This window comes from Cnephaeus nilssonii (assembly GCF_951640355.1).
Source record: "Cnephaeus nilssonii genome assembly, chromosome: 6".
In the NCBI taxonomy this organism is placed as follows: domain Eukaryota; kingdom Metazoa; phylum Chordata; class Mammalia; order Chiroptera; family Vespertilionidae; genus Cnephaeus; species Cnephaeus nilssonii.
In genome coordinates, this window is record NC_137077.1 from 92987681 (window position 1) to 93015316 (window position 27636).

Below are 27636 nucleotides of genomic sequence, written 5' to 3' on the forward strand. Positions count from 1 at the left end.
CCAGGAAGGGAGCATAACCACAAAGAACTCCCTCCACAGCTAAAATGCCAAGACTGACCTTTGGCTCAGGTGCTGTTTGGATCGACGTTCTCACAGGGGATTCAGGTGTCCGCCACTCTCCTTGCCACCTCTGCTTGCTCCAGGTTGGGCTTCCTTCAAAGGGAGCCTCCTGGCAGGGCCACAGAGTGGATTCCAGCACAGGCAGCCTGACCAGCTCTGGCCCGTGCTGCCTCCCTGCGGAGTAGCACTAAGCGATTCAGCACACAGACCTCGCTTTATTGCTCTTTGCAGATAGGGCAAGACCCTCCACCAGCAAAAGGATTAGGACTTGCTGAAGGCTCAGCTGATGGTTACCATTTTTTAGCAATATTTTTCTGTTAAGGTATTTACATTGTTTATATAGACACAGAGGCCTGGTGCACAAATCCATGCCCAGGTGAGGTCCCTCAGCCTGGCTGGCGATCAGGCCGATCAGGGCTGTCTCACCCAGTCCCAATGGGGGCCGGCCAGGGGGAGGGACCACGGAAGGTTGGCCAGCCGAGGGAGGTTGGCTGTGGGAGCTCACTGACCACCAGGGGGCAGCTCCTGCATTGAGCATCCGCCCCCTGGTGGTCAGTGTGCATCATAGCTACTGGCTGGTCATCCAGTCATCCGGTCATAACAGTCACTTAGGCTTTTATATATATATAGATAATGCTATTGTACAGTCCATAAACTACAGTATAGTATAAACATAATGTTTATATGCACTGGGAAACCAAAAAAATTGTGACTGGCTTAATTGCAACATTCGCTTTATTGCAGTGGTCTAAAACGGAATATCATAGAGGTCTGCCAGTATTGGTTTCCTATTGCTGCATAACCAATTACCACACACTTCTTGTCTTGAAACAACACCCAGGTATTGGCTCCCAGTTTGTAGGTCAGGAGTGGAGCCATGGGGTAGCTGAGTTCTGTGCTCAGGGCCTTACAAGGCCCACAGGATATTGGTCAGGATGTGTCCTCTCCCAGAGGCTCCAGGGAAGAAACCCCTTCCAGCTCATTCAGGTTGTTGGCAGGATTCATTTCTTGCAGTTGCAGGGTTGGCTCCCTGCTGGGACCACTCAGCCCCAGAGGCTGCCTCTCTCAGTTCAGTTCATAACACAGTGTGCGCTTTCTTCCCGGCCCACGCCACCATCTCCCTCACTCCTGCCCCCAGCTGGAGAGAACTCGCTACTTCCACCTTTTGACCCCCTTCATACGTTTATTTTTTATTTGTTTTGTTTTTTATTGAGGTACAATTGATATATAACATTATAATAGTTTCAGGTATACAACTTAGTGATTTGATATTTGTATATGTTGTAAAATGATCACCAATAATGCTAGTTAACATTCATCACCATGTATAGTTATAATATTTTTCTTGTGATGATAACTGTTTTTTTAATCCTAACCTGAGGCTATGTTCATTGACTAGAGAGAGAAAGAGAGAGAGAGAGAGAGAGAGAGAGAGAGAGAGAGAGGGAGAGAAACATTGATTGGTTGCCTCCCGTATGTACCCCAAGTACAGACCAAACCCGCAACCTGGGTATGTGCCTTGACCGAGAATCGAACCTGCAACCTTTTGGTGTACAGGATGAAGCTCCAACTAACTGAGCCACCCATCCAGGGCTTGTGATGAGAACTTTTAAGATCTATTCTCTCAGCAACTTTTAAATTGCAATACAGTATTAGCTGTAGTCACCAAGCTGTACATTATATTCCCAGGACTTATTTATTTTATACTAGAAGTCTGTATCTGAGAACTCTCTAGTGTTCAAGAGCTCATGTGATTAGGTCAGGCTCACCTAGATAACCTCCCCATCTTAGGGTCTTATGTGCCATGTAATATAACCTACTCACAGGGTGAAATCTGTTCTGGTCACAGTCCAGGGATTGTGCAGGGGTGCATATATCAGTGGTGGTGGGAGGAAGGTTGGGGGCATCTTACATCCTGTCTTATGGCTGCAGGTTTCAGCTTTCCTCTCATATGGCAATAAGGCTGTTATCCTGGAGGCTGCATGGGGTAAGCCCCTCGTTAGCCTGTTTCGCCAGTGGAGAAAGGAGACCCAGAGGATCCAGTGTCTTCCGATTTCTGCCTCCACGCTGAGGCTGTGCCACCTGCTCCCCGCAGGAGACTCAGCAAAGGGCTTTGACACTGGGGAGACTGCTCTTCTTCCAATCACCCATGTCTCCCTGGCAACCACGGGGCCCTAAGAAATGCCACCCGGGAAGAGCCCCTGTGCTCTCCCGCCAGATGGCTGTTGAGCTCTGTCCAGCACCAGCAGCCTGTCAGTCCTAAGTGCCGCCCACAAGGAAAAGCAGTGTGTGAGGTGAAGGGATGCCCTGGCCGGCTGAGTAGCAGGCGAGAAGGAATGGCATTGGAGAGGGCACAAGACAGGGGAGAAAGAGAAACAAGGGATCAGGACCATCTGTAGGGCACTTGATGCTGAGGGCATACCCCAGGGGGGGCCTCCAAGGGTCGGATGATCATTTCAGCCTTGTGTCTGTGTCCCTCCCCTCAGGGAACCTGGAACAAGCCAATGAGGAGCTGCGGGCCATAATCAAGAAGATCTGGAAGCGGACCAGCATGAAGCTGCTGGACCAAGTGGTGCCCCCCGCGGGTGGTAAGTGCTTCCCCCTCTCCGCACGCTCGCCACTTGCCTGGTTCTTGAGTTGCTAGGCTCGTGGGAAGCCCGCTCTCCCTGGATCCTGCCTGTGGGGCCCTCCTGGTTAGAAAGGACGAGGGTGCCACGCCCTCCACAAAGTCAGATACAGGCAGTCGGGTTGGAGATCGAGTCCAGTCCTGCATTTCGCAGATGAAGTCAGACAAGACCTCTCAAAGCTTGAGGTTTGGCAGAACTTCAAGGAAACTTTTAGGTTTCCCCCTAAACCCCCGGGCTGATGGCTCTAGTCATAAATGGGCCCTGAGAGCGCCTCCTGGTGGAAGCTCTGTGTGTCCTTCCCAGGGCATGTTGCTCAGCCCTATGCACCCACAGCCCCTACCGCTGTCCTGAGTCATAGGTAAAACAGCCTCCCCACACATGTAATTTCCAAAATATTAATATAACACTTTACCTAATATAAAATGCATTGAAATCTAATGGTTTTCAATATATAAAGTTATAACTATCTGAAGAAATGCTTGTATGCACCCACGTATAACGAATAAGTGTTTAAAGGAAGTAAGATGATTGAATATTGTCAACATCTCGTTTTTGTCCTTTTGAAGTAAGGGCTAAGTATATTTAAACAACTTTACATACACACATATGTGCACATACACCTATGTACATGCACATGCAAAGAACACATGCTGACTGAGACAGGCAGGTCAACGACAGCGGGAGACTCAGATTCCATCGGGGCAGGTGAAACAAAGTTTTCTGTCAACTTACACAGCAGTTATGTTCCTGGAAAATTCTGGATATATTAAAACTTTGTAAAATGAATTTAGGTTCTTAGCTCAGATAATTATAAGCAGGTTGTCCCCCACATGGATGTCCTATCATAACACTTGAAAGAGTGTGAAGCTATTATTTATTGTGCAAAACACGTCTGTGCTTTAAGGGCCACATCTAGAGCCATTTAGTACCAGTAGCACCCCAAATCACCGTGTCAACTAAAAACGACCCACCAGCCTCAAAACACTTTTTAAAAGGTGACACCCACCCCTGTTGAGAGCCACTTCCCAGAGGGAAGGCAGGACTGGGACTAAGTGGAGTCACAGAGATGGACAGGCGGCACCTGACGGCTTACATGCCGTATTTTATTTGCTCCTTATAACGTTTCTATGACGTTTGCTCAAAGAATCAAAGTTCTTAGGAACTAGGTAGCTGGCCCAAGGCTACGCTGTGAGGACCTAGTAGATATGGGATTCGAACCCAGGTCTGAGGGACGCCAGAGCGCCAAGCCCTTTCCCCTGCAACACTTCCTCCCCAACCACTCTGGACAGGGGTTCAGGGTCTTTCCTCCCAATGGGGATGAGGCCCTTGCCAGGGGGAAGGCCATCGCTGCTGTGGATTTGGCTCCTCTTTGAGGACAACCAGAAGCAGGAGAACCATCACAAGCCCTTAGATCTGACCCAACCAGCTGACTCCCAGGCCCAGGCCCTGTCCTTCACAGAGACCTAGGAGGTGGAGCAAAGGGGCTCCTTACAGGACATGAAATATTCTCATTGGAGACTTACTGGCTTCTCCATCACATGGTTCATTCCCAAGACAGGGGACCCACCCAACCCAATCTGTCTGGTTGAAAGAAAATCCCAAACTTACACAGGAGGAAGGTGCTCCTTCCACCACCCCTCCTGCTCACCTTTAAGCAGAACTATGTTTGCACTTAGGGGACTGGTTGATGGGAGTCTGAAGCTTCGGAATCAAATGAGAACATTAGCAATGTCAGTTACTCAGTAAACAGAGCAAGGTGGGAAATAATTTTGACAATATGGTATTTTTCTTTAAAAAGGGGGGCAATAAGAATATATTGCTCATTTACAGAAAGCATTTGCATAAAGAATCTTTGCAAAAATATTCAAGAAACTAATAAAAAGCTTATCTATTAGGAGGTGGTAACCTGACAGATGGGAACAGTGGGAGAGAGGCTTTTCACTATATAATTTTTTTATATAGTTTTGTCTTTTTGAACCATGTGAATGTACTATCTCTTCAAAATATAAATTGAAAAATTTTTAAAGTTTGGATGCTGAAAAATCTATACTAATAAAAGGGTAATATGCTAATTAGATCAGACATTTTACAGACGACCTTCCAGACGTCCTTCCGAACAAAGCCACGGTGGTGGGGGCCAAGGCAGAGGCGGTTAGGGGTGATCAGGCTGGCAGGGGAGAGTAGTTAGGGTGATCAGCTGGCAGGCAGGTGAGCAGTTAGGAGCCAGCGATCCCGATTGCAAGAGGGATGTCCAACTGCCGGTTAGCCTGATCCCGCAGAGGGGTCCCAGATTGGAGAGGGTGCGAACTGGGCTGAGGGACACACACACACACACACACACACACACACACACACACACACAAATTTCATGCACCAGGCCTCTAGTAAATTAATAAAGCCCAACTGAATTCCCCTTGTTCATCTCCAATTCCCTGTTCTCTCTTTGAATGTCAGATGATGAGGTCACGGTCGGCAAGTTTTATGCTACTTTCCTGATCCAAGAGTACTTCCGGAAATTCAAGAAGCGCAAAGAGCAGGGCCTCGTGGGCAAGCCCTCCCAGAGGAACGCCTTGTCCCTACAGGTGAGGGGCGAGTGGGGCCACACCCCAAGGAAAGGCCTGGTCACCTTCCTCTGACCTCTGGCCAGGGTCCAAGTCTCTCACCAGTGGGCTGGAGGCCAGGTCCCTTCAGAAGGTAGATGTGTGAAGGGAGCATAGTCCTTTCCCTCTGTGTTCTCTCCACACACACTGCCCGCCATGGTCCTGCCTGCTCCACAGCGCCCAGGCTCTCTGGAGCGGGGCTGAGGTTCCCTGACAGCCCCTGCTACTGTGCCTTCATCTCTCCTGGGTACAAGCCTGGGTTCTTCCACTCGGAGCCAGACAGAGAGGTCCCAGAGACGCCCCGGTTAGCACACACAGGGTGGGTACCTTCTGGGGCTCCCTGCCTGGCGGAGACACGGCGGGTGAGTGGCTGGGCGGGGAGCGCAGGGCTCACGCGTCCCTCTGGGTTCCAGGCTGGCTTGCGCACGCTGCACGACATCGGGCCCGAGATCCGACGGGCCATCTCCGGAGACCTGACAGCCGAGGAGGAACTAGACAAAGCCATGAAGGAGGCTGTGTCTGCCGCCTCTGAAGACGACATCTTCAGGGTAGGTGGATGCTCGGCAGCACTCTCCACCTTAATCAAGTTCGGTTGAAGCAGGAGGGTGGACTGGTGTCCTGCCGAGAAAACGCAGGGAGAAAGGCCCGAGTTCTGTGGCAGATTCCAGCTCTTCCCACCAGCCGTGTCCTACCCCTCCCCTTTCCCAAGCCCAGCTCCCTCTCAAGCCAGGGCTCCCAGGACATGGCAGCTCGGAGGGCATCAGGGAGGAGGAGGAAGGACCCGCTTTCTGAGGGAAATGTTTCCAAGGAGAAAGTACATTAGAAGCTGCAAAGTGATGGCCCTTGGGCCACAGCTAATCTGCAGGCCCATTCAGTTTGCCAACATTTGAAAATCGGTCCCATTCAAATAAAAATCTAGACTTCTGGCTTCTCTTTAAAGCATGCGAAGCTGTCGATGTTAGGCTGTGTCCCTCCCCCCAACCCCCCCGCCATGGCATCAGAGGGCTGGGGCCCAGTGGCAGTTGTCCCCTCGATGGGACATGTGTTCTCCAGGTCACAGGGTCCCTCCAGCCTTGCCCCTCCTCCCCTGAGCCGGACGGAGGCTGAGCTTCAGTGTTCACAGTAGAAACGGAACGTGACGGGAACGCTTGGGCTCTTACATCCGGCTCTCTCCATTCATTTGTGGTACCTGCCTAATCCCGAAGGCATCTAGCTGGGTTTAGCTCCAGCGAGGGCCTCCCAGCCCCGGGCCCGGGTCCCCAGGCTGTGGAAACAGGGAGGCGAGAGGAAGTGGTCCGGCCTGTAGCTGACCTGTCCTCACATCCTCATTCTCATCACTGCAAAGTGTTCGTTACCGAATGGCCTCGGGGACACAGCAGCAGGGTAACACGGCCCTGCCCAGACCCCGCCGACCAACCTTGCCAATAGCTGCTTGTCCACTTGCCCAGGACAAGGAAAGAATGCTGGGAATGAACCCGGTTTCAGATCTGAAATCTCTAAGACCCTCCCATAGGAAAGGAGGCCATAATATAATAGAGGTAGTAAATCCGTCATCTTTATTTCCAAAGCCTTTGGCTAACACGGTTTCTGGCCCAGGGAGCCAGTTGGAGTTCCATTTTTTAAATCTCATTGGAGCCTCTGTCCCTTCCCCGCCCCTCAGACCTCGCAGCGCCTCAGCTGCCACACCTCGCAGGTGCAGGGGAGGCTGGGTGCCCTAGACTCGTCCTTGAACCTCAACCCCAGTCTTCCACAGGCTCATTAGAAACTCCCAGGACAGCGGCTTCCCAGCCTGGCTGGCTCCCACAGGATGTCCTGTCCCTCACTATTCCCCCAGCCCTCCCAGGGGGGACTGACGGGCCCCTGCCACTCCAGCTGCCAGGCCACGTGGGTGAAGAATCCCCGCGTGGCTGTGCTCTCGGAGGGCGGACAACTTTCCTCACTCGCGGGGAGAGGCTGCCGCGGAGGCGTTCTCCACCCACCCCTCCTGTCTTGCCTGCAGAGGGCCGGTGGCCTGTTCGGCAACCACGTCAGCTACTACCAAAGCGACAGCCGGAGCACCTTCCCCCAGACCTTCACCACTCAGCGCCCGCTGCACATCAACAAGGCCACCAACAGCCCAGGCGACACCGAGTCCCCGTCCCATGAGAAACTGGTGGACTCCACCTTCACCCCCAGCAGCTACTCATCCACTGGCTCCAATGCCAACATCAACAATGCCAACAACACTGCCCTGGGCCGCTTCCCCCGCCCCACCCGCTACCCCAGCTCGGTCAGCGCCGTGGAGGGCCACGGGCCCCCCTTGTCTCCCGCCATCCGGGTGCAGGAGGCAGCGTGGACGCTCAGCTCCAAGAGGTAAGCGGGAGGGCGGGGCACCCAGGGCCCTGCAGGGGCCTCACACACTCCAGCTCAGAGGCCCCCCGGCCTGCAGTCACCCCTCACGCGGGGGTGGATGCTGCTGCCCTGTGATCCAGGGAGAGAGCAGGGTGCAGGCCGCCTCCCAGGTCCTGCCCTTGACTGCATGTGGCAGCCATGCTTAGGGAAGGCGCGTGGCCCCACCGCCAGCAAGTGTCCTGAGGAGCACACCTCTGGCAGAGCCTGCTCTGTGCTCTGGGCCCCGCCCCGCCCTGCAGAGGCCCTGGCCCCTCAGCCCCAAGATGTTTGCATCCTGGCTACACCACAGGCACCGTTCCCCAAGTGGAAGGGGAACGAAGTTACCGCCTCCTCTTTCCACCCTTCTCACCCCTCCAGGGAGGGGCCTCTCGGTGGCAGGAGGCCCTTCGCTGTAGCAGTTGCTCGTCTGTCCCAGGGTCCGTCATTCCTGGTCTTGGCTGCACCTCCCACCTTCTGACCGGCTCTTCCTCCCTGTGCTCTGCTCCCTGCTGTCATGCTCTGGGCCTCCGGGAGCACGGCCTGGCCTAGCGGGTCTGCCTGTCCATGTGGGCAGCTCTGGCTCCCCAGGCCGGTGGGAGAGGCCGCGCAGCTGCGCCTGGCCACCTCAGCCTTAGCTGCACTGCTCCCCCAGAGCGGGGCGGCAGATCCCAGCGTGCCAGGTTCTTGGGCCAGCCTCCTTTTCTGCCCTTGAGCTGAGAAAAATTGAAAAGTCCCAGCGTCTTTCTCAGTCCATGGGCACGTGTCCTGAGCTGCTTTCCTTCAAGGAACCAGCGGCACACGTGTACGTCCACGTGGCCTGTCCGCTTACCAGTGTCTGATGGCAGACAAGTCAAGCTGGCCACCCGTCTGCATTGCTGCCTAAGATGAGCTGGCTCACCACCCAAGCAGTGCTGGGCGAGTCCTGCCCACTCACACCGATGCCTCCTAGGTGCAGGGCCGAGCGTGAGCCCTGGGTTTGGCGTGCTGATCGGAAAGGCTGGTTTGCACAGGAGGATGTCTATGTCCAGGTGGCTGGCCCACGCCTGTCTTAGTGGCCCCTCCCTTTTCTGCAGCCCGCCCCCCTTTCTGTGACCTTCGGGGACTCAGTCCTAGTACCATCTTCTCCCTGCTCCCCTTGTCCCCTTCAGGAAGGCTTGCTGTGTTCATCACTAGCGCCTCAGTGTAAACTAACACCTCCTTCAAAGGGAATTTTCATATGAGACTTTGTTCTGTATTCGGGAAGGAAGGTAAAAATCACTTTAGAGAGGAGGTAGGGAGGGACATTGGGGATTTCTTCCTCTCCCTGCAGATCCATCTGTTAGTGAAACAGGGTCCAGGCAAGGCGCCTAGCACATAGTAAGCGCTCCCTAAATGTCAGCTCCCACCTCCCAACACAGTGGGGAAAACAACACTCAGGGCAGTAAGTTTCAAATTGTGAAGAGGCGCAACTTAACCAAAGTTCCAGCTCTGGGCCCTTGTCCTTCGTGTCACAGCTCAGGGCTGTGGTGGCTCCGGCGCTGGCCTTGCCTTTGCTGGGGACAGACCAGCACACCTTGCACACAGTGGCCCCCGAGGAGTGATGTTGCCTGCCTGCTGCCATTCCCTGTGTCCAGCGCCTCCCGTGGTGCCTCACCAAAGCTCCCTCCATCCCTGTCCCTCTCTTCCCACCCCATCCAGAGCCTGGGACTGTGGGGTGGGCAGCCACCGGTGAGGGCCTCCCCCAGACAACGGCCCTGACCCTTCTGGAGTGGCGCCCAGTCCCAGGGCCAGAGCTGGGGCGCTGACCCAGCACTCAGTTCTGAGAGGATGAAGGGGGGTGTTTCTCTGATGCCTCATGAGTCAGGATAACGCGGGCCCTGGCTTTCTGATCTAGAGGAAGAATGATGGAGGGGCTGCTGAGCCCGGCACAGGCAGGAAAGGGGAGCTAAGGAAGGCGTGAGCAGGTGAGCAGAAGACTGGCCGAGGGAAGGGATAGAATCCCAGGCACACGTGGCGCGGCAGGGATGTGTGCTGACCGGCTCCGTGGAGACTCAGCTCGGCAGGGCCTCAGGCGCACGCCCCCGGCTTAGAAGAACAAAGCCGCCATCTGAGCCTTCCTCTCCGTGCCTTCACTCCAGGGAGCCAGTGCCAAACGTGACACCAGGACCTCTCAGCTCTGCCCAACCAGTGCCCCAAGGCCCACCTGCCTGTAGTGCAGGGACGGGGCAGCCCGCTCACCGGGCCCCGCCCTCTCTGGGTGGCCCAGGACACTTCCTTAAAGGCTGACCCTCTCCTTTCCGAGCACCATCTCGTGTGTTGCTTCATTTGTTCTTCACAACAAGCCTCCGGGTCAGGCATATGTTAGTCCGGTTTTATTGATGGGATCCTGAGGCTTATGCCAGAGGGTAATTGAATGGGGTCAGAACGCAGGTCTCCCTGGTCCTCACCCCCTTCCCCCAGGGAACCACACCCCCAGTCCTGTGCTTCCTCCGCCATCGGTCGCAGGAGGGGCCTGGCTGCTGTGAGTGAGCGCGTGTGCACATGCGTGTGATGCCGTACTGCTGAGCAAGGGGAGGGGGCTGGCAGGTCCTGATTTTTTCTCCATCTTGGACACTTTAGGTGCCACTCCCGGGAGAGCCAGATAGCCATGGTGTGTCGGGAGGAGTTTTCTCAGGACGAGGCCTGTGACGCGCAGATGGGTGACGACGCGGAGTACTGCAGTGAGCCCAGCCTGGTCTCCACAGACAAGTGAGCCCTGTGGCCTCTGCCCCGGCTGGCCGCGTGTGTAGAGGGGTCTGGGTGGAAGGCAGGCCCTGGGGTCCCTCCTCTGGGAGAGATCTGGAAGGGGAAAGAGGTCACATGTCAGAAGAGCACCTGCAAGGCATCTGTCACCTCGTTAGGGAGAGAAGCCCCAGACCCACACAGACACACACAGACACACACAGACACACACAGACCCACACAGACCCACACAGACCCACACAGACCCACACAGACACACACAGACACACACAGACCCACACAGACACACACAGACCCACACAGACCCACACAGACCCACACAGACCCACACAGACACACACAGACACACACAGACTCACACAGACCCACACAGACACACACAGACCCACACAGACCCACACAGACCCACACAGACACACACAGACCCACACAGACCCACACAGACACACACAGACACACACAGACCCACACAGACCCACACAGACACACACAGACACACACAGACACACACAGACCCACACAGACACACACAGACCCACACAGACACACACAGACACACACAGACCCACACAGACCCACACAGACACACACAGACACACACAGACCCACACAGACCCACACAGACACACACAGACCCACACAGACCCACACAGACACACACAGACCCACACAGACCCACACAGACCCACACAGACCCACACAGACACACACAGACCCACACAATCCCCGGGTTAGCTTGGCCCTCCTCACAAGAAAGTGCTTTCAGAAAAGAATTCTAAACGCTGTTTCTTAAATTGTTTTCAGTGCAACCAACTAATAAATGTATGTTATAGTGAGACTCAGTCACACACAGACCTGTATTGACCATTAAACAAATGCCTGTGAAACTGCTTATAATAAAGCTGCCCAGTAGAGGGCACTGTTGGCAAATGGGGGCTGAGATTTTTGTCAGCTGGAATGTTTTAAGAGAAGGGTTTTTTTACTGCAGATCTAGACCAATTAGGAGGTTGTGACATTTACTTCGTTATGATCAGCACTTTTAAAAGAAAGTATAGCACATCGTAGCACAGACTAGGATAAAATAAGAGGATATAAAATAGCATATCCAATGTCACAAAGCTAAGTATCATTTTGTGAAACATTTGTTTAATTGCCTATGTATGTGTGTGCAGAGTCCCGTAAAATGTATTTATGAGTGTGGGTTGCATTCAAAAAGTTTAAGATGCATTGTTTTAAAGGATTTCCTGAAAGCACTTTATAATAAGGAAGGGCCAGCCCTTTTAGCCTTTAGATTTTTAGAGAATGCAAATTAATACATGGTCACATCGTTTGGAAATCAGGAAAAGCATATGCTTCCATTCATTTTGGCTCTTATCGGGTGCTCTGCTGGATCATGGAAACACTGGCCTCCGCACTCAGGGAGAGTTTGCAAACTCGATAGGAAGCTAAGATGATCTCCGAAGAGGAAAATAACATGGAGATTTTCTAACTAATATGCTCACAGAGTCGCACAACTGCGAGGAGTACAGGCATTCCGAAAAGGTCAAAGTCAAGGCGACCATAACAGGCGCCAGGCACAAGGTCAAACAGAAGCTGGGTCCTCAGGAATGGGTACGATTTGGCTCAGAAGAGAATATAACAGGGAGGGCTGACCAGGCTGAGAATGAGAGGAAAGGCTTAGAGGTTTTGGTTCCAAAACTTCCCTGCACACCTGCAGATGCTGGAAGGCAGGGAGCAGGGAGCAGGAAGGCACACGGTCTCTGCCTCCGAGGACGCGAGTCCCAGAGGAGCAGAGTCGGGGGCGTCCTCTGTGAAAGGACGGGCTAGGGTGCAACCTCGGAGCGACCACCAGGGGTAGTGACGTCAACTTAGTGGCCTGCAACTGACATTTTGAAAAAAATAGGACGGACCAAAGTAGAATGGAAACTGTCAGAGTGCAGCGCCTGACGGTGAGTGTGGTTCATGATGTTTAGTTCAGTCACGTGTGTGTGTGTACACGGACTGTGTGAGATACACTCACCTGTGCGTCCCATCAGAAAGGCGTAGGGACCACTGGCCTGAGGCCCCGGGTCCATGCCAGCTCTGCTGTCCACAGGGTGACTGTGTGGTGCCCTTGCTGATGCAGGGAGGGCAGGCCAGGGAGGAAGGGGTGGGAGTTGGGGTAAAGTAGGGACCAGTCATGGTAAAGAGCGTCAGCCTGTGGAAGAGAGGAGCCCGGGCCATGCCTGGAAAGAACCTGTGGGCCTAGAATTTCTTCCCAATTTTCTCAACAACGTTGACCCAAGAGCGCCCTCATGCCTCCGATCAGAGGTGCGGGGCTCAGAGCCCACAGGCTGTGTGTGAGGAGCCGGAAGCGTCTGTGAAGCCAGAGAGCAGGGCCCTGGGTGGCGCGTCCCTGCTGCCCCTCCCCAAACCTTCCTGGGAGCACAAGAAGGGGGCTCCCTTCACTGAGGAGCAAAGGAAATGCCTTCTGGGGTGGCAGCTGTCCCTGTGGGGTGCATGTCTCAGCCTCCAGGAGCAAGCCCCAGGAGTTCTCTGTTCCAGGCTGTCCTACCAGGATGAGGAAAGCCGACAGTTGGCGCCGCCGGAGGACAGGAGGGACACCCGGCAATCTCCAAAGAGGGGCTTCCTCCGCTCTGCCTCCCTGGGTAAGCCCACGCACCTCGCTCCCAGATGTGGCAGCCAGTGGGCACCCCCAGATGACTGGGCGGGCACCCAGGGTGACAGAGACCACGGTGGCCTGGCTCCAACCACCCCACACAGTAGGCTGGACAGATTTCCAAAGTGACGAGAGGAATTCCAAGGGCAGGGTTTGTTGGCTGCGTGGTATGTGTCGGAGGAAGATGAAGGGTGAAGGGGAGGTGTATACAGACCTTTTCCCTCCCTGGGCCCGAATCGGCCCAGACCCAGTCTCCTTTCCCTGCTCTGATCCCGGTTCTTTGGCTCCTTTGCAGGTCGGAGGGCCTCGTTCCACCTAGAATGTCTGAAGCGACAGAAGAATCAAGGGGGAGACATCTCTCAGAAGACAGTCCTGCCCTTGCACCTGGTTCATCACCAGGTAGCCCACACTTTGGACAGGCCACTGGCCACCCCCCAGTAGGCTAGACAAAGTCCCCAAGTCACCAGTCTTCCCTGTCTCACACCGCTGCCGCATCCCCACCCCTGGCCTAGCAGCCCCCGGGGAGGGGCTTTTTCTACTCAAATGAGAGCCTTAACAAAGTCTGAAATTTCCCAAGGTGGAGACCTAGGAAATACTGGTGAGCAGGAGCGCCCCACACGGTCCCAGGATTCCGCCTGAGCTTTCTTCTTACAGTGGCCCCCACCCCCAAGACATGGGCTTATACCATAGGGCACTCAAGCAGATGTGGTTCTACCTAGAGTTGCAAGACACCTGGAAATTGAGCGGCACAAAAATCCATCCACTGAAATACAGAAATGATCAGAGAACCAGCCAGCTACATGGTCAGGAGTAGGGAGTGATTTCCCAGGAAAATGGGTCCAGGGAGAGTTGACATTTTTCTTTTAGCACGGATGACTCCGCAGTGTACAATCCAAAGAGCATCAAAAATGCTCTTAGTATCTCAGAACTAATGGAGTTCTCAAAGAATTATCTAAGGCATTCTCTTACCTCCAGAAAAATTAGGCTGTAACCTAGAGTTTCCTAAACTTTTTACCTCTTTAATTATGCACTCCCTTTCCACAGGCCTATGTTTTCCTTTTTTTTTTTTTTTTTTACAAAGGCATTCAACTGCCGATTAAAGTTTATGATCAGCACTAGAGGCCCGGTGCACGAAATTAGTGCACTGGTGCGGGGGGGGGGGGGGGTCCCTCAGCCCGGCCTGTGCCCTCTTGCAGTCCGGGACCCCTCACTCCTTATTGCCCATCTACTCGCTGCTCCTTACCACTCAGCTCGCTGCTCCTTAGGGCTGCCACAGAGGCGAGAGAGGCTCCCACCACCTCCGCTTTGCTTGCCAGCCACGAGCCCAGCTTCTGGGACAGGCCACTGGCCATTCCCCAGGAGGCTAGACAAAGTCCCCAAGACTTTGGAAGCGCACTGACCACCAGGGGGCAGCTCCTGCATTGAGCATCTGCCACCTGGTGGTCAGTGCGCATCATAGCAACCGGTCATTCTGGTCATTCCACCATAATGGTCGCTTAGGCTTTTATTGTATAGATAAGATGGCCAATGTGACTTGGCTAAGTTGACACTATTTCATCTTAAAGAAATGCACTGTTTTGCTTAGCTTGTGTGGCATTGCCCGCATGCATACTATCTCCCAGGGCCCCAGGACCCAGGCGGGGGACCGTCAAGAGCAGTGGCCAGGGGCGGCTGGCAGGCTGCGGGGGGGGGGGGGGGGGGGGGCGGGGGGACACCGTATGTGATATTCAAGGGTTTCTGAAAGTTTATTTCACTCACCTGTTCGATCATTCTGGAAGGCAAGAAACTCCTCTTCATTTACTACCTCCCACCCACGTGGCAGCGCCCCCTTCTCTCTGCCTCTCGGGCTGGGCTCTCCCCCACGCTGCCACTGCCCCCTGGATGCAGCACATCAGAGTAGGCGTTGCAGCAGCTCACCTGGGGACCACGACCCACCCTCAGGACAGTCAGGCACCATGGGGCAGAGGACACAGCCCTGTAAATAGTTCAGTCACAACACAGTGTAAGATTTGGACAACAGCTCAAAAACAAGGTGAGCTAGAGATTGGCAAGACATCATTACTGGCCAGATTAATTGTAAAACCTGAAACAGTGAGCACTGGTTTTGTCTAGCTCTTTGGATGCACAGTGTGCTTTCTCGCAGACCCTCCTTCACTTGGACCTCACATCAGCCCAAAGGGCAGGGAGCCAGTGGGCACTGTGTGTGGTTGTACAGGTGACACAGGCACATCCTCTCTAGTCAACTGACCAGGAAGCCAAAGGGGGAGAATTCACAGCTGATGGGGCGGGGCCAGTGCTGATGGGCAGGTGATCCTGCCAGTCTGTCACAACTTTTGGAATTTAGAGGAGACAGGGTTACTTCAGACTGAGATCATCAGAAAATGCGTTTTAGGACGGTTTAAATTTACACTGGGTCTTGATGAGGTAGGATTCAGATGGGTGAAATGGTGGTGTATGAGCTCCAGGCAGCTGGGACCAGCTGCAGGCAGTAGCTGCTGAGAGGCCTGCCTCTGGCCTGACCATTCGGTAACCCGTGCTCCTTGTGTGTCCACAGGCCTTGGCAGTGGCGGGCCTGAGCCCCCTCCTCCAGAGAAGCCATTCTCCCACCACCTTCCCCCGGCCATGTGCCACCCCCCCGGCCACGCCCAGCAGCCGAGGCTGGCCCCCGCAGCCCATCCCCACCCTTCGGCTGGAAGGAACCGAGTCCACCGAGAAACTCAACAGCAGCTTCCCATCCGTCCACTGCGGCTCCTGGTCGGGGGAGCCCACACCCTGCGAGGCGGGCAGCAGCGCCCTGCGGAGAGCCCGGCCGGTGTCCCTCACTGTGCCCAGCCAGGCCGGGGCCTGGGGCAGGCAGTTCCACGGCAGTGCCAGCAGCCTGGTGGAAGCAGTAAGTGACCCTGAGCAGGGCACAGGCGGGAGGAAAGCCCGAGGCAGCAGGGCCCTTTGCACGGAGCATCACGAAACGCTCCCCGGCTCTCTCCCACGTGGACTGGATGTCAGTCCCCGGGCCTGAGAGGCCCTCAGTGTCAGAGCCGGCAGCAGGACGGCGTGGCAGGCAGGGAATTCTGGACTTCTGTTGGGGCTGGGCTGACGCAGAGGGAGGGAGAAACTGAGTGGCACATGCCTACCACAGGCCAGGGAAGCCGGAGAAAGCCAGGGGCTTCCCCACGCACCCCGGGCGTGCCAGCCGGCCCCAGCGGTGAGCGTGGGCTGCCTGTGTGCACAGAGTCATGTCTGACTCCCGAGCCTGGTTGCTCATTAGAATAACCGGGGGGGGGGGGGGGGGAGGTTTGGAAACCTATGACCAATTAAATGGGTTTTTTTAAAAAAAAAAAAAAAACCTCTTTGATGATTCTAATTCCCAGCCAGAGTTGAGAGCCTCAAGTCTAGAGCAAGAGCACCTTCGGGTCCACCGTGCTCGGCCCTGGTCAGAGCACCCATTGCAGTCCTGGCACCATATCTCAGGGCACCTCTGGCAAACTGGAACATCCCAGAGGAGGATGACTGGGTTGGCAAGGTCCCTAGAAACCACTTTGTGTGAGAACTGGTTGAGGGAATTGGGGAAGTAAACCTAGAGAGGAGGTGACTAACGAAGCCGTGATACGTTACGCTGGCCAGTGGCGCGTCCTCCTCCCATACACCAAAGGGTGTGGGTTCGCTCCCCAGTCAGGGTGCATATGGGAGGCAATCAACTGATGTTTCTCTCTCATATCAATGTTTCCCTCTCTCTCCCTCCCTTCCACTCACTCTAAAAATAAAAACATATCCTCGGGTGAGGACTAAAATAAAGAAGCCCTGACATGCATCTCAATCCTGTAAGGCTTCTGTGTCCTGGACAGGAGGTCTTAAATGCAGGACTGGAGCACCTGGATCACCCTGACAGGCAGACTGTAGCTAACACAGGCGACCTTTCCAAAACGAGGGCTTTCCTGTAAAATAGGGAGCCCCCATCACTTGACATGTGCAAGCAGAGACGGTGCCTGTCCAGTCGTCAGGCTGTCGCAGGAGGTGGGGAGCTAACCCAGATGACTTCCCAAGTGCCTTCTACCTCAAACCCCTGTGCTTCAAGTGCCTTTGTTGCCTCTTATTCAGTCCACACATCTCCACTGAGCACCTGCCATGTGGAGGCTGTGTTCTAGGTGGGGGGCCACCTCTAAGGAATAGGGTTTCTGAGCTCACATGCTGGTGAGGAAAGACAGGTAATAAGCATGCTGGGAGGGGGTGGAGTGATGGAGAAAAATTACGCAAGATAGAGAGTAATGGGGGGAGCGGGGCTAACAACTTGGAGAAAAGCGTTCTGTGCTTCCCTCCACGGCTCCCCTGCCCACTGGCCACTGGTTGATTCCCCCAAGCCAGTCAGGGAAGCAGCCTCTAGGAAGGAGGAGGAGCTTCGGCTTTGCCCGCTGGCCCTTCCCAGCAGAGGCAGAAGAGGAGGCAGGGGCCAGCGCGGTGTTTGCACACGTCATACTCAGGATCCGCACCCACAGACCGGCAATGGGCAGTGGGCAGAACAGTTTCACCAAAGGAGAATGAAGGTTTCTCGGAAAGAATAATATGAGATGCCAGGGAGGAGAACAGACCAGCGCAGAGGGTAGAACCCTCTGCTGTGAGACTACCCCCTGCAGCTCCTCGGTGAGCCAAGTTTTCATGTATTTGTAACAGTTTTTGAGGACCCCAGCCAAAAGGTCTCTCCTCCTGCCTGTACATCCTGAATCTCACTCCTTCCCTCTGAGCACCCCAGGGCGCACTCATGCACTCACACGCGCACGCAGACGCACGCACACACTCCTGAAGTTTCCAGTCAGAAGTCCTTTGCTCTAACCCTAAACAGAAGAGTTGAGCTGCAGGAATAATGTTCCTCTTTGGTTTTTCCTCATGGCCCTCCCCCCTTCAGGTCTTGATTTCGGAAGGACTGGGGCAGTTTGCCCAAGATCCCAAGTTTATCGAGGTCACAACCCAGGAGCTGGCTGACGCCTGCGACATGACCATCGAGGAGATGGAGAACGCTGCAGACAACATCCTCAGTGGGGGCACCCAGCAGAGCCCCAACGGCACCCTATTACCTTTTGTTAACTGCAGGGACCAGGGGCAGGACAGAGCAGGGGGCGAGGAGCCCGGGCCCCGTGGGCCCAGCCAGGAGCCTCAGAGGAGCGAGGAGGAGCTGCAGGACAGCAGAGCCTACGTCAGCAGCCTGTAGGAGCTGGGCTGGGAGATGCTGGGTTTTTTATTTGTCTCAATGTTCCTAAAGGGTTCGTTTCAGAAGTGCCTCACTGTTCTCGTGACCTGGAGTTAACGGAACAGCGTCTTCATTCATTTCGTTGGGACAAGACACAGAGTTGGGTGGAATGGAAAGTCAGCTTTTTGGGGGGAAGAAAAGCAGCAACCCCAGTTTGTGTCCAAGGAGGCAGAGTGGTGAGGAGGAGAAGGAGGAGGAGGTGGAAGGGTCAGGGAGGGAGCGAGAGAAGGCCGCCTGCCCTCCTGCGGTTTTGCAAGCCCTGTGCCAGGAGCCAGCCTTCACCTTGGGCCCCAAAGAGACCCTCAGCTTCCTCTGGTAGCCCCCGCCGAAAAGGACCTTTGTCAAACGGGTGTCTTTCAACTTTGCTTGTACAAAAATCATTTTGCACATATTGTGTACGAGCCTCACTGTCCCCATAGAGCCAGGGCCCTGTGGATCTGCAGAAGGAGGCAGGCATGACTCCCACCCCCCACCCCCACCAGAGAGGGAAGAGCAAGCAGCAGGAGGCCAGGAGCTGGGAGCCTGGAGGGAGGGCGCTTGGCCAAGAGGCAGCTGGCCCACCCCCACCCCCAGCCGCCTGCTGCCGCCCGCCCGCCTACATCAGGATCACCTCCCCCTCACTGGCCACCAGCCCCGGCCCAGCAGCCCAGCCCGGCAGCCGGCCAGCCTGCGGCGAGGGGAGCGGCGCTGCCCGCAGGAAGGGGCAGCCAGCACTGGACAAAGCGGGGAGGAGCTGGGTTCTGTTGAGCGCTCCTCTGTCCTGTGGTTTGACATTTCTCTTGACAGCATGTTGCAGTTTTCATTTTGTTGTTTGGGGTTTTTTATTTTATTTTCCCAGGAGGAGGGGAGGAAGAGGGGTGTTGACGAAGTTCAGTAGCCACCACCTTACTGTTTTCACTCTTGCAAATGTAAATCGGGTTCGGTTTGATGGTGTTATTAAACGGGTGAGGTTTCCTTTTCCTACGGAGGGTCCTTGCAGCCACGTGGGAGAGTTTTACCAGACGTTGTGTATGCCCAGTAATTGGTATGGTTTCCGTAGGTAGTAAACATGGTTTTTGATTGGTTTTATAATTTAAAGGTAATCAGCAATGCACTTCACAGGGTCTTGCACAGATGGGTGACTGAGGGGTGACTGATGGGTGACACACGCTGGGTATATGGGTGGCCGGAAGAGAGGAAGCGAGTTTGAGAGTCTCTGAGTGTGATCCGCATGTAGTGGGTTGTCTGTTTGCGTGTGTCAGCCGTGTGTACGTGCGCCCACGCAGGGGTCCTGCGCCCAGTGAGTGTGCAGCCCCCATTTCTGGGTTAACTGGGGGGATCTGAATCCAGGGCCATTTGAGAGCAAAAACACATCACTGTCTCTGCTTCTGAAACAGGAATCAGTAACTTTGCATTTTCTGTCCCACAAGATATGCAAAAACAATGCAATAATATTCATTTTAAAAATACAATTGTGAGTCTTGTTGGCATTAAAACTGTATTTTAAAAAACACAGAAATTTAAGGAAAAACTCAAGAAGGTGTTTTGCTTCTATATATTCCGTGTAATGTTTTATTGCATTGATAATGTTTCTGTTGAAGAAACCGTTATACTTGAATTCAGGTCAGTTTCAGTATTTTACAATTATTTTTTTAAAATTGAATTGCAATTGTGCCAAGCGAATATAATGAATTAAGTTTGTTTTTGAATTCACCTCTTGTATATTTTGCTGCATGTAAGTAAATCATTTTGTATTTGGAGTGTGACAAGCTTTACCTTTGAACTCTTAAGTGCTTTTCTATATGTGGTTGGGGGAAGGGAGGCTTTTTTTAATTTGTACAATGAGCAAGGGTTTCACTGGTGTAAATCATTATTCTGCTACCCACCAACAGGTTTGGACATTACTGTTTTGCATATCTTGTGTTTGCTTCTGTTTCCCTCAATTTTCCCAAAACTATATGACAGACATATTTGTACTACATCTCATTTGAGAGATCAGGCCATATTTCACTCCAATCGTCACTCCATCTACTCTGCACCAGTTCTCTGTTTGGGTATTTCTCTAGGAACAGCCCTTACTGTGAGGGGTCGTGAGTCATTCTGACCGGCCTCTGTCCTCACTGCGCTAGCCTCCGCGTCCCCTGAAGGAGAGGAGAGGTGGCTGACTTTTCACTCCCACAGCACAAATTCTGCTCAGTGGTTTTTCAGGAAAGTATACACTGACCAAGAGGACAGGAGGAGAGTTGGGCTGGCAGGAGGGGAAGGACATCCTGGCTCTGGCAACTGCTCTACCCAAACTCAGACAGCAGGGGCTAGAGAAAATGTTTGTCCACCCAAAAGTCAGCTCTGTCTTGCTCATCTCTCCATCTTTTCTTCATTCTGGGACAGGACTTCCTGCAGACCCCGTGGTGTGTGGCAGCTGTGGAGGGGACCAGGATAAGAGACGTAGCATCAGGGGTTCACAGGGGTGGTGGAACCAGAGGTTTTGTGGGAGCTTCTCTCATGCCAGTTTGCATCACCCTACTGATGCTGCCCTTTGAGTAGATTTCAGCAGTGATGGTCAAAAAGGGGCTGGCTTGGGGAAAACAGGACCCAACCGTTCATCTGGGTTTTACCCATTGGATCTCTTCCAGTCCATGTGCTCTCAGCCTTTCTTGGCACTTAGATAAGCAAACTAGACGTTTAAATTGGGAAAGTCCATTCCTCAATGAAGATGAGTTTTGTTTTCATGAACTGATTCATGAACATGTGGAGAAATGGGCCAGGAACTCCCAGGTTAAATTATAGTCTGAAACCAGAAGAGTTTCTTCCTGTTTCTCTGAGCCCAACCCATCCAAACTTTCTTGGTTCCTTCTCAGTGCCATCAACGTCTTCTAGACATTAGGTTTAGGGGTTACCCTTTGTCTGGTTTCCCAAAATGCCTGCCACTGTGCCCCTAAGATGTTAGCTATGATAGAGAGGGGAGCCCTTTTGGATTGATATCTGGTTCTTGCTATACACTTGATCCCTAGATAAAATTTGGAATCTTAATTAACACACACACACACACACACACACACACACACACACACACAACCTTTCATGCTGCATTCTATTTTTTTCCTTTTGTACTTTTCATCTGCATCGCCACATCTCATTGGCCAGCAGCATGGGCTACAGGCTGGCTTGTTCCAGCTACTCCTAGGGCCCTGCCTAAGTATGGCCCCCTTGTTTTTCACCACTTACACCCAAAGGCTCCCTTCTCCTTTATGGTCAACTCTGTCCAGAAGACCAGCTAGCCTTCCTCCCTGCCCCCATAAGAACAGTGTCAGCGTCAGCTGTGACCAGGGCACCTTGCCCTGCGCTGCTGTGAAGGAAAGGAGCTTCAGATGACAGCGACCAGTCTAGGGTCTTTCTGAACCTGACCTCATGCTGGACTCGTGCAGGATGGACATTGGATGCCTGTCATCATCACAGACTAGTAAAATCAGTTGTGAAAGCAATGACCCTCACCCACCGTATACTGGGTGACGTAGAACTTTCCCCATGACCTTGTAAAGCAAAGTGGTCGAATCGTCTGAAAACCTTGGGGCGGCAGGAGAAAAGCAGACAGTGCTGAGTGAGGACCGGAAGGACTTGGAGAAGTGCCGCTTAAGTTCTGGGTTTTGGTGAACTTTGTTTTTATTTTCTTCCGACTAGCCCAGCCTCTTTTATATCCAGACCTTGGTCTGTTACTGATCATTATTCGTGTGCATGGCTACAGTAAGCACAGGGGTTTCCAGGCGTCTCCTTTCTGCCTGTTCCTAGAAGAGTCTTTTGGGTCTGAAGGTAAAAGGAGAAGACTTTCCCCCTAGATTTTGGCTTGATTCATGAATTTTTCTCTGCTTTGCTTCAGAAGCTATTAGTTACAGTCCCTTCCTCAGCTTCTAGTCTGATAGACATCCCTCTGGGCAATCCAAGGACAAAGGAGCAAGACTTCCTTACTCAGTCTCATTCTCCTCTGGGCCCTGCTCTCAAGTTTCAGGAGCTTGTTTGGAGTGCAGCTGCCTGTCACTTCCACGTAGCCATCGCCTTGGAATCCTGCTTAGCCTGCTCTGGGCGTAGTCGGCAACCAGGGGAGAAGTGTGCCTCTGCCTCAGCAATGACATGAGAAATAAGCACCTGAAGAGGAGGAGTTTGGAAGTCACCACAAGGGTGATGGTTGTTTTACAGAGGCCTGTCCCTCCTAAAGGCCAAGGAATAGAATAAGAACTTGAATTAGGCCTAAGGAACCCGGGCAGTCAGCGTTTTAGCCTCATCACACCAGAATCAGACCTGTTGCTAAGGAAGATGACGGCCTCTCCATCCCTAAGAATTGAAATATCATCATCTAAGAGTTAGAAGCAGTTTAGCAAAGAGACCAAGAGAAAGGGGAACCTGGTTTTAGAAGGACCTCTTTCCGCGCCAGGGGAGTCAAAAACGTGCTGATAGAGGCCAGGCCAGTTCTGATTTTGAAGACATGGCTCTGGTCTGGGGAGAGTGTAAGCACAGAGAGAACTGGAGGAGAAATGGGGCAAAAGGGCATGTTTTGACTTCCTGTGTGTGTGTTCCCATGTTATGGAAAGAAGTGTCCAGTTCAGCCACTCACAATGGCCAGTGGAGAGGCCCATGTCTCGAGGATCTACTGTGGAAGAAGAGAAAAGTAAAATTTTTTTCTCACATCGTTTCCCAACCAAATCAAAGTTATCTGGCTGGGTGTGGGGTGCCTGTCACCCTGTCTTCCCTCTCTGCGGATGTCCCCACCCTCGTGTTAGCCAGCGCGCCTCTGAAGCAAGCCCCTGTCAGAGGCAGGGAGGGGGTGAGGCTCTCAGTCACCACCGCCCAGCTTCTCCAGCAATACGGCTGAGGAGACACAAGGGAAGGCGATGAGGGAAGGAAGTGTCCTGCAGCTGTTGGGGGCTCTGTCCCCTTCCCTAAGCAGCTCTCTCTAGTTCAGCCTCCTGCCCCAACCCCCCAGGCCCCCTCCCCCCTCCCACCAGTCTAGTGAGAGACAGAGAATGAAAGGAGTCCCATGTGCAATTCTTACATAGTTTTTTGTGAAGCCATTTCTGGTTTTCACTTTATTTATTTATTTATTTGTTTATTTATTTATTTATATTTCAAAGCAATGAAGCATTGCTTTGTGGAGCCAGATACCAATACAACAGGTAAACGGATATCTGCCAGGTTTCCACATTGTCGGGAAGACATTTGAACAGCCCGTGCACACACATACACACATACACATACACACACAAATATACTCACACACACACATACACTCGCACTCACACACACCCCAACATCCTTGAGGGGCAAGTGCTGGTGCCGGGGCTGAGCTCTAGACAAATGATTCTGTTCCCGCCCAGAAGGCTGAGCACTGTATGGCCAGAGACTGGGGAGAGGGTGGAAATAGTGCCATCTGAACCTATCATGACTAGGAATTACGTAAACATCTTAATTCATCTACGCTAGGAAAATGCTGCTCCTCCTAAAACCAAGACCTTTTCCTCACAGGATTTTAAGAGGCTCAGCTCCCATCAGCTGCGGGGAAAGACCTCTGCTTTCTGGTGGATTGGGAAAACACGGACTCTGTCTCTGGAAGGGAACTCGAGACCATGATAGACTCTCCCAAGCTAAGTTAAACACACTAGGTCACCACGGAGAGTAGAGGCAGAGTGACGATTGTTCTCTGCTGACTTAAGGAAGACACGACAAAGACTGTGTAATTAAACAGAAGCTTGGCGTGTCACACCACCAGAGTCAAACATCCTTCACTCCGAGGACGCTGGCCTTTTCACAGGTGTGCTCCCCGCTGTGGGGCAGCCCAGGCTCCCGGTTTTCAGGATCTAAATCATGTGATTTGTATCAGGCTCCTAGAAAGGGTACATGACACTTAATCTACCGTGAACCAGTCATTTGCTACACATCTACCATCTAAAAGTCACTCGCACGCCTCATAAATCGGAAAATGCCATTATCAGACAAAGTCCTTGGAGGGAAAAGTGGTAAGTAGTAAGAGAGGTGATTTCTATGCGAGGAAATACAGAAACGGGCAGAATAATTCCTGTTCACAGTTTGGGCCTAAGAACTCTTGCTCTGATGTTTGTAGAGCCCTCCAGTTTAGAAGCAGGGGGCTAAGGGGAAGGGGTGAGCAGACATCAGCCTTGGCGGTGGCGCTGCTACAGGAGCCTGAGGGCTGCACATTTCAAAGGCCCCCGGGAAGTCCCTCCTGAGCCTGCAGCCGGAGGAGAGGAGAGAAGGCCCCTTGCTGTAGAGTGACAGGAAGAAGTGGAGGATGGGCACTAGGCCCTGTCCCAAGCCCCTCCCCCTAAGGACTCCCAACACGGAGAAACTATACCGAGGCTTGAAAGGAGAAAACAAAACTTGAAAGCCAAGGGTAGACGGCTGTAAGCCAACAATCCTGTGCAAAGGGCTCCTTCAGAAGGCAACTCAACGCTGTGGGCACCTCTCTGCTTGCTCAGGCCACACATCAGCCACGTCCATTCCCCACACGTGGACTCCATCTCTTGACTCCCCACCCAGGCTATGCACCACCCAGAGCATATGCTGGTCTCCCCGTGCCTGGGGGAACAGGGCCTAGCACAGAAGTAGGCTGTGGGAATCAAAGGCATACACAGGATTCACAGCCTGGGATGGGAGCGGCTGAGAACAACCTGTGGAAAAACACACACGTTCATTAAGAAATAGGGTGTCAGGTCCCCAGTTGGTGAAGCACTGGAATGTCTATTACTCTCATAATTTTCCCATTTTATTTTAACCCCAGAGGTACCAAGCAAGACTTCCCTTCATGTAAGAGGCTCCAGGTCCAGCCCGCCCATCCATCCCTCTTCTCCTCACATCCTCCATCCTCTTGCTCAGGCCGACCTTCATACCCCCAAACCAAGCTGTGTCATGCTTGTTCTCAGAGAGATGTAGAAAGATGGACAGTGCCTCCATGGTCACCCCAATGCCTGTCATCATCCCCACACACCTGCACACCCCACTCCTTCCCCTCCAGGCTCCACGGATTTGCAGTCTTACTATTGTAAATATTGTTGTACAGTTTGTAATCATCAAATAATCCCGTTGTCAAAGGCCTCGCCTGCTGCGCCTTCTCGCCCTTGAGAAAGGCCAGGGAATCTACAAGGGGCGACCTTTCCAGAAGAGCTTCAGGGTGATGATCTCTGTGTGAGACGCTATGTATATTCCTGTAAGATTGCATTTTTATCTGAGGAATAATGTTATTTAAAAAAGCAAAAACAAAAACAAAAAAATAAGAATTGCAAATAAATTTCTTAACAACGTCTATGTTGGTGTATTGTATCTTCCCTCTTCTATATTCCTTCTCTTCTCCTGTTTCCTAGAGGTCACGGAATACACTTACCTCTCATATTATCATCTTATTCTCCAAAGAGGAGAAGGGTTGGGGAGAACACGGGAAACCAGAATATGGTGGAAACCTCTAACCTTATTTCTGGGTGGATCTCACTGGCCCCCTCTTCCTCCCAATGAAAAGGTTAACAGGAAAATGTTCAAAAGTTGACAAGAAGACAGAAACGGAGGGATTAAATGGATAATCCACAAAAATAGAAGAGGTGTCCCCCAAATATTTGGAAAGGCACAAAATTGGTTTTTAATGAATGAAAGGAAGAAGGGAGGAGGGAGGGAGGGAGGGAGGGAGGGATGGGGAGAGAAAAGGAGGGAGGGGTTGATAAGATAATATATATTAAAGCACTTTGAAGAGTATAAAACTGTAAGTTCTTGTTTTGTTGTTATTAAACTGATAATAACTCAGATAAAGCTTCCAGAATAATTCCCTGTGTAAAAACCATTTGCCCCAGAGTACGTGTCTTAGTTGTCTACAGTTATAAGAACAGAAACCCTCCCCCCTCCCCATGGATAATCAAGTCCCTTCCGGGAACTACAGGACCTTAGCTTCCTCTCTTCTCCACTAGAGCCTCCCTCTGCCTTGCCCACCACCCCGCCCGTGGGCTCTGGAGCCTAGGGCTCTATGAGAAGAAGAGAGGAGGGAAAGAGCTGGAGGGAAGGCAGCAGAGGACCAGCCTCCTGTAAACTGCTGCTCACCCAGCTCCTGGAGCAGGTTGGGGGTGCTCCCCCGGGACCTGCCCAGAGGTTTCAACCCATTGGCGGGCCACAGCCAATTGTGAGATGTCATTTGTTACCAGCAGTTATTAAAGTGCCAACGTTTGCAAACCTTGCTTTTAATCAGCTAGAACACATTCAAGACCTACCCTAGGATGAAGTTACTCTGTCTTGGATTTGGCTATGCCTTCTTGAATGGCAGTAAAAGGAGAGGAGGTACAGCTGGGGGCAGAATTAAACAAAACCAAGGGTGCATGTCACCAAGCGAGTCATCCCTTGTGTGTGTGGGGCCTCACTTTTGCTTTATAATTTGGTGTCAACTGTTTAGGTCTGGCCTGACCTTCAACCTCTCTCCCGACATAGGTCTGCTTCTGCCCATTTCTTCTTTCCTCCCCTCAAGGGAACATGGTAATTGATCTGACTGGTTAGAGTATTAGATATTAATTGGGCCACAGTTACTAATAGGCTGAATTACTGCATGGTAACAAGTCCATATATAGTGCTAGCTGGTTTGCTCAGTGATTAGTGTTGGCCCAAGGACTGAAAGGTACGTAGGTACTTGGTTGCAAGCTCAACCCTCAGCCCCCGTCAGGGCGCATGCAGGAGGCAACCAATCTATGTGTCATTCTCACATCTATGTTTCTCTCTCAGTGTCTCTCTCCTCCCTTCTACTCTCTCCAATCAATGGAAAAAATATCCTCTGGTGAGGATTAACAACAACAAAAAGTCAATATACATACATGACACTCTCTTGTACTTTATTTTTCCTGCCTCTTTATAGTAAGCAGAACGAAGGATTCTTTCTCTATATCTCTGCCTCTTTCTTTCTCTCTCCCTGCTTCCATATGGCTTGCCAGCTACCTGGGCTCAGAAGTCGCTTGATCTCTTGCTCTTCACAGACACATTTGGAGACATCAGCCCCAGAATTTTGGCTGTGGGAAGTGGGGGAGTAAAAGACCCTAAACTGACTATGAGCCAACGTGATGGGCTCCAAACCAGCCTTCACAGAGCCCTACGCTGTACATTGTTAGACATTATTCCAGCTAACAATAAAATAGCACTTGTATTTCTAATTGGCTACAATTGCATTTATACGATTTCCTGGGGAATCCTACAGGGAGGAGAGGCGGAGCAGGACTTGCACTCTTGAATAGCTTAAATAGCATCAAAATCCCGTATTACCCCATCGAATAGGTTGGCCATTTAGCCCAGGTGCTTCAATGAGGCCTCTCACATACAGCTCCACTGGCCAGATGATGCTCATCTCAGTAGCCCTTG

General features: G+C 52.5%; 1 protein-coding gene across 8 annotated transcripts in view; it reads left to right on the forward strand.

Annotated features, from left to right (window-relative positions):
* Positions 1 to 20093, forward strand: part of CACNA1C (calcium voltage-gated channel subunit alpha1 C) — a 590813-nt gene extending 570720 nt beyond the window's left edge. For all 8 annotated transcript variants that reach the window (XM_079775042.1, XM_079775041.1, XM_079775040.1 and 5 more), the window contains 9 exons: positions 2547 to 2648; positions 5142 to 5269; positions 5701 to 5835; positions 7287 to 7639; positions 10256 to 10384; positions 12923 to 13026; positions 13333 to 13436; positions 15592 to 15927; positions 17935 to 20093. In XM_079775042.1, coding sequence (XP_079631168.1) covers positions 2547 to 2648; positions 5142 to 5269; positions 5701 to 5835; positions 7287 to 7639; positions 10256 to 10384; positions 12923 to 13026; positions 13333 to 13436; positions 15592 to 15927; positions 17935 to 18237 — 1694 coding nt within the window. In that variant the 3' untranslated portion in view covers positions 18238 to 20093. The remainder of the gene's footprint in view (positions 1 to 2546; positions 2649 to 5141; positions 5270 to 5700; positions 5836 to 7286; positions 7640 to 10255; positions 10385 to 12922; positions 13027 to 13332; positions 13437 to 15591; positions 15928 to 17934) is intronic.
* Positions 20094 to 27636: the final 7543 nt, after the last annotated feature.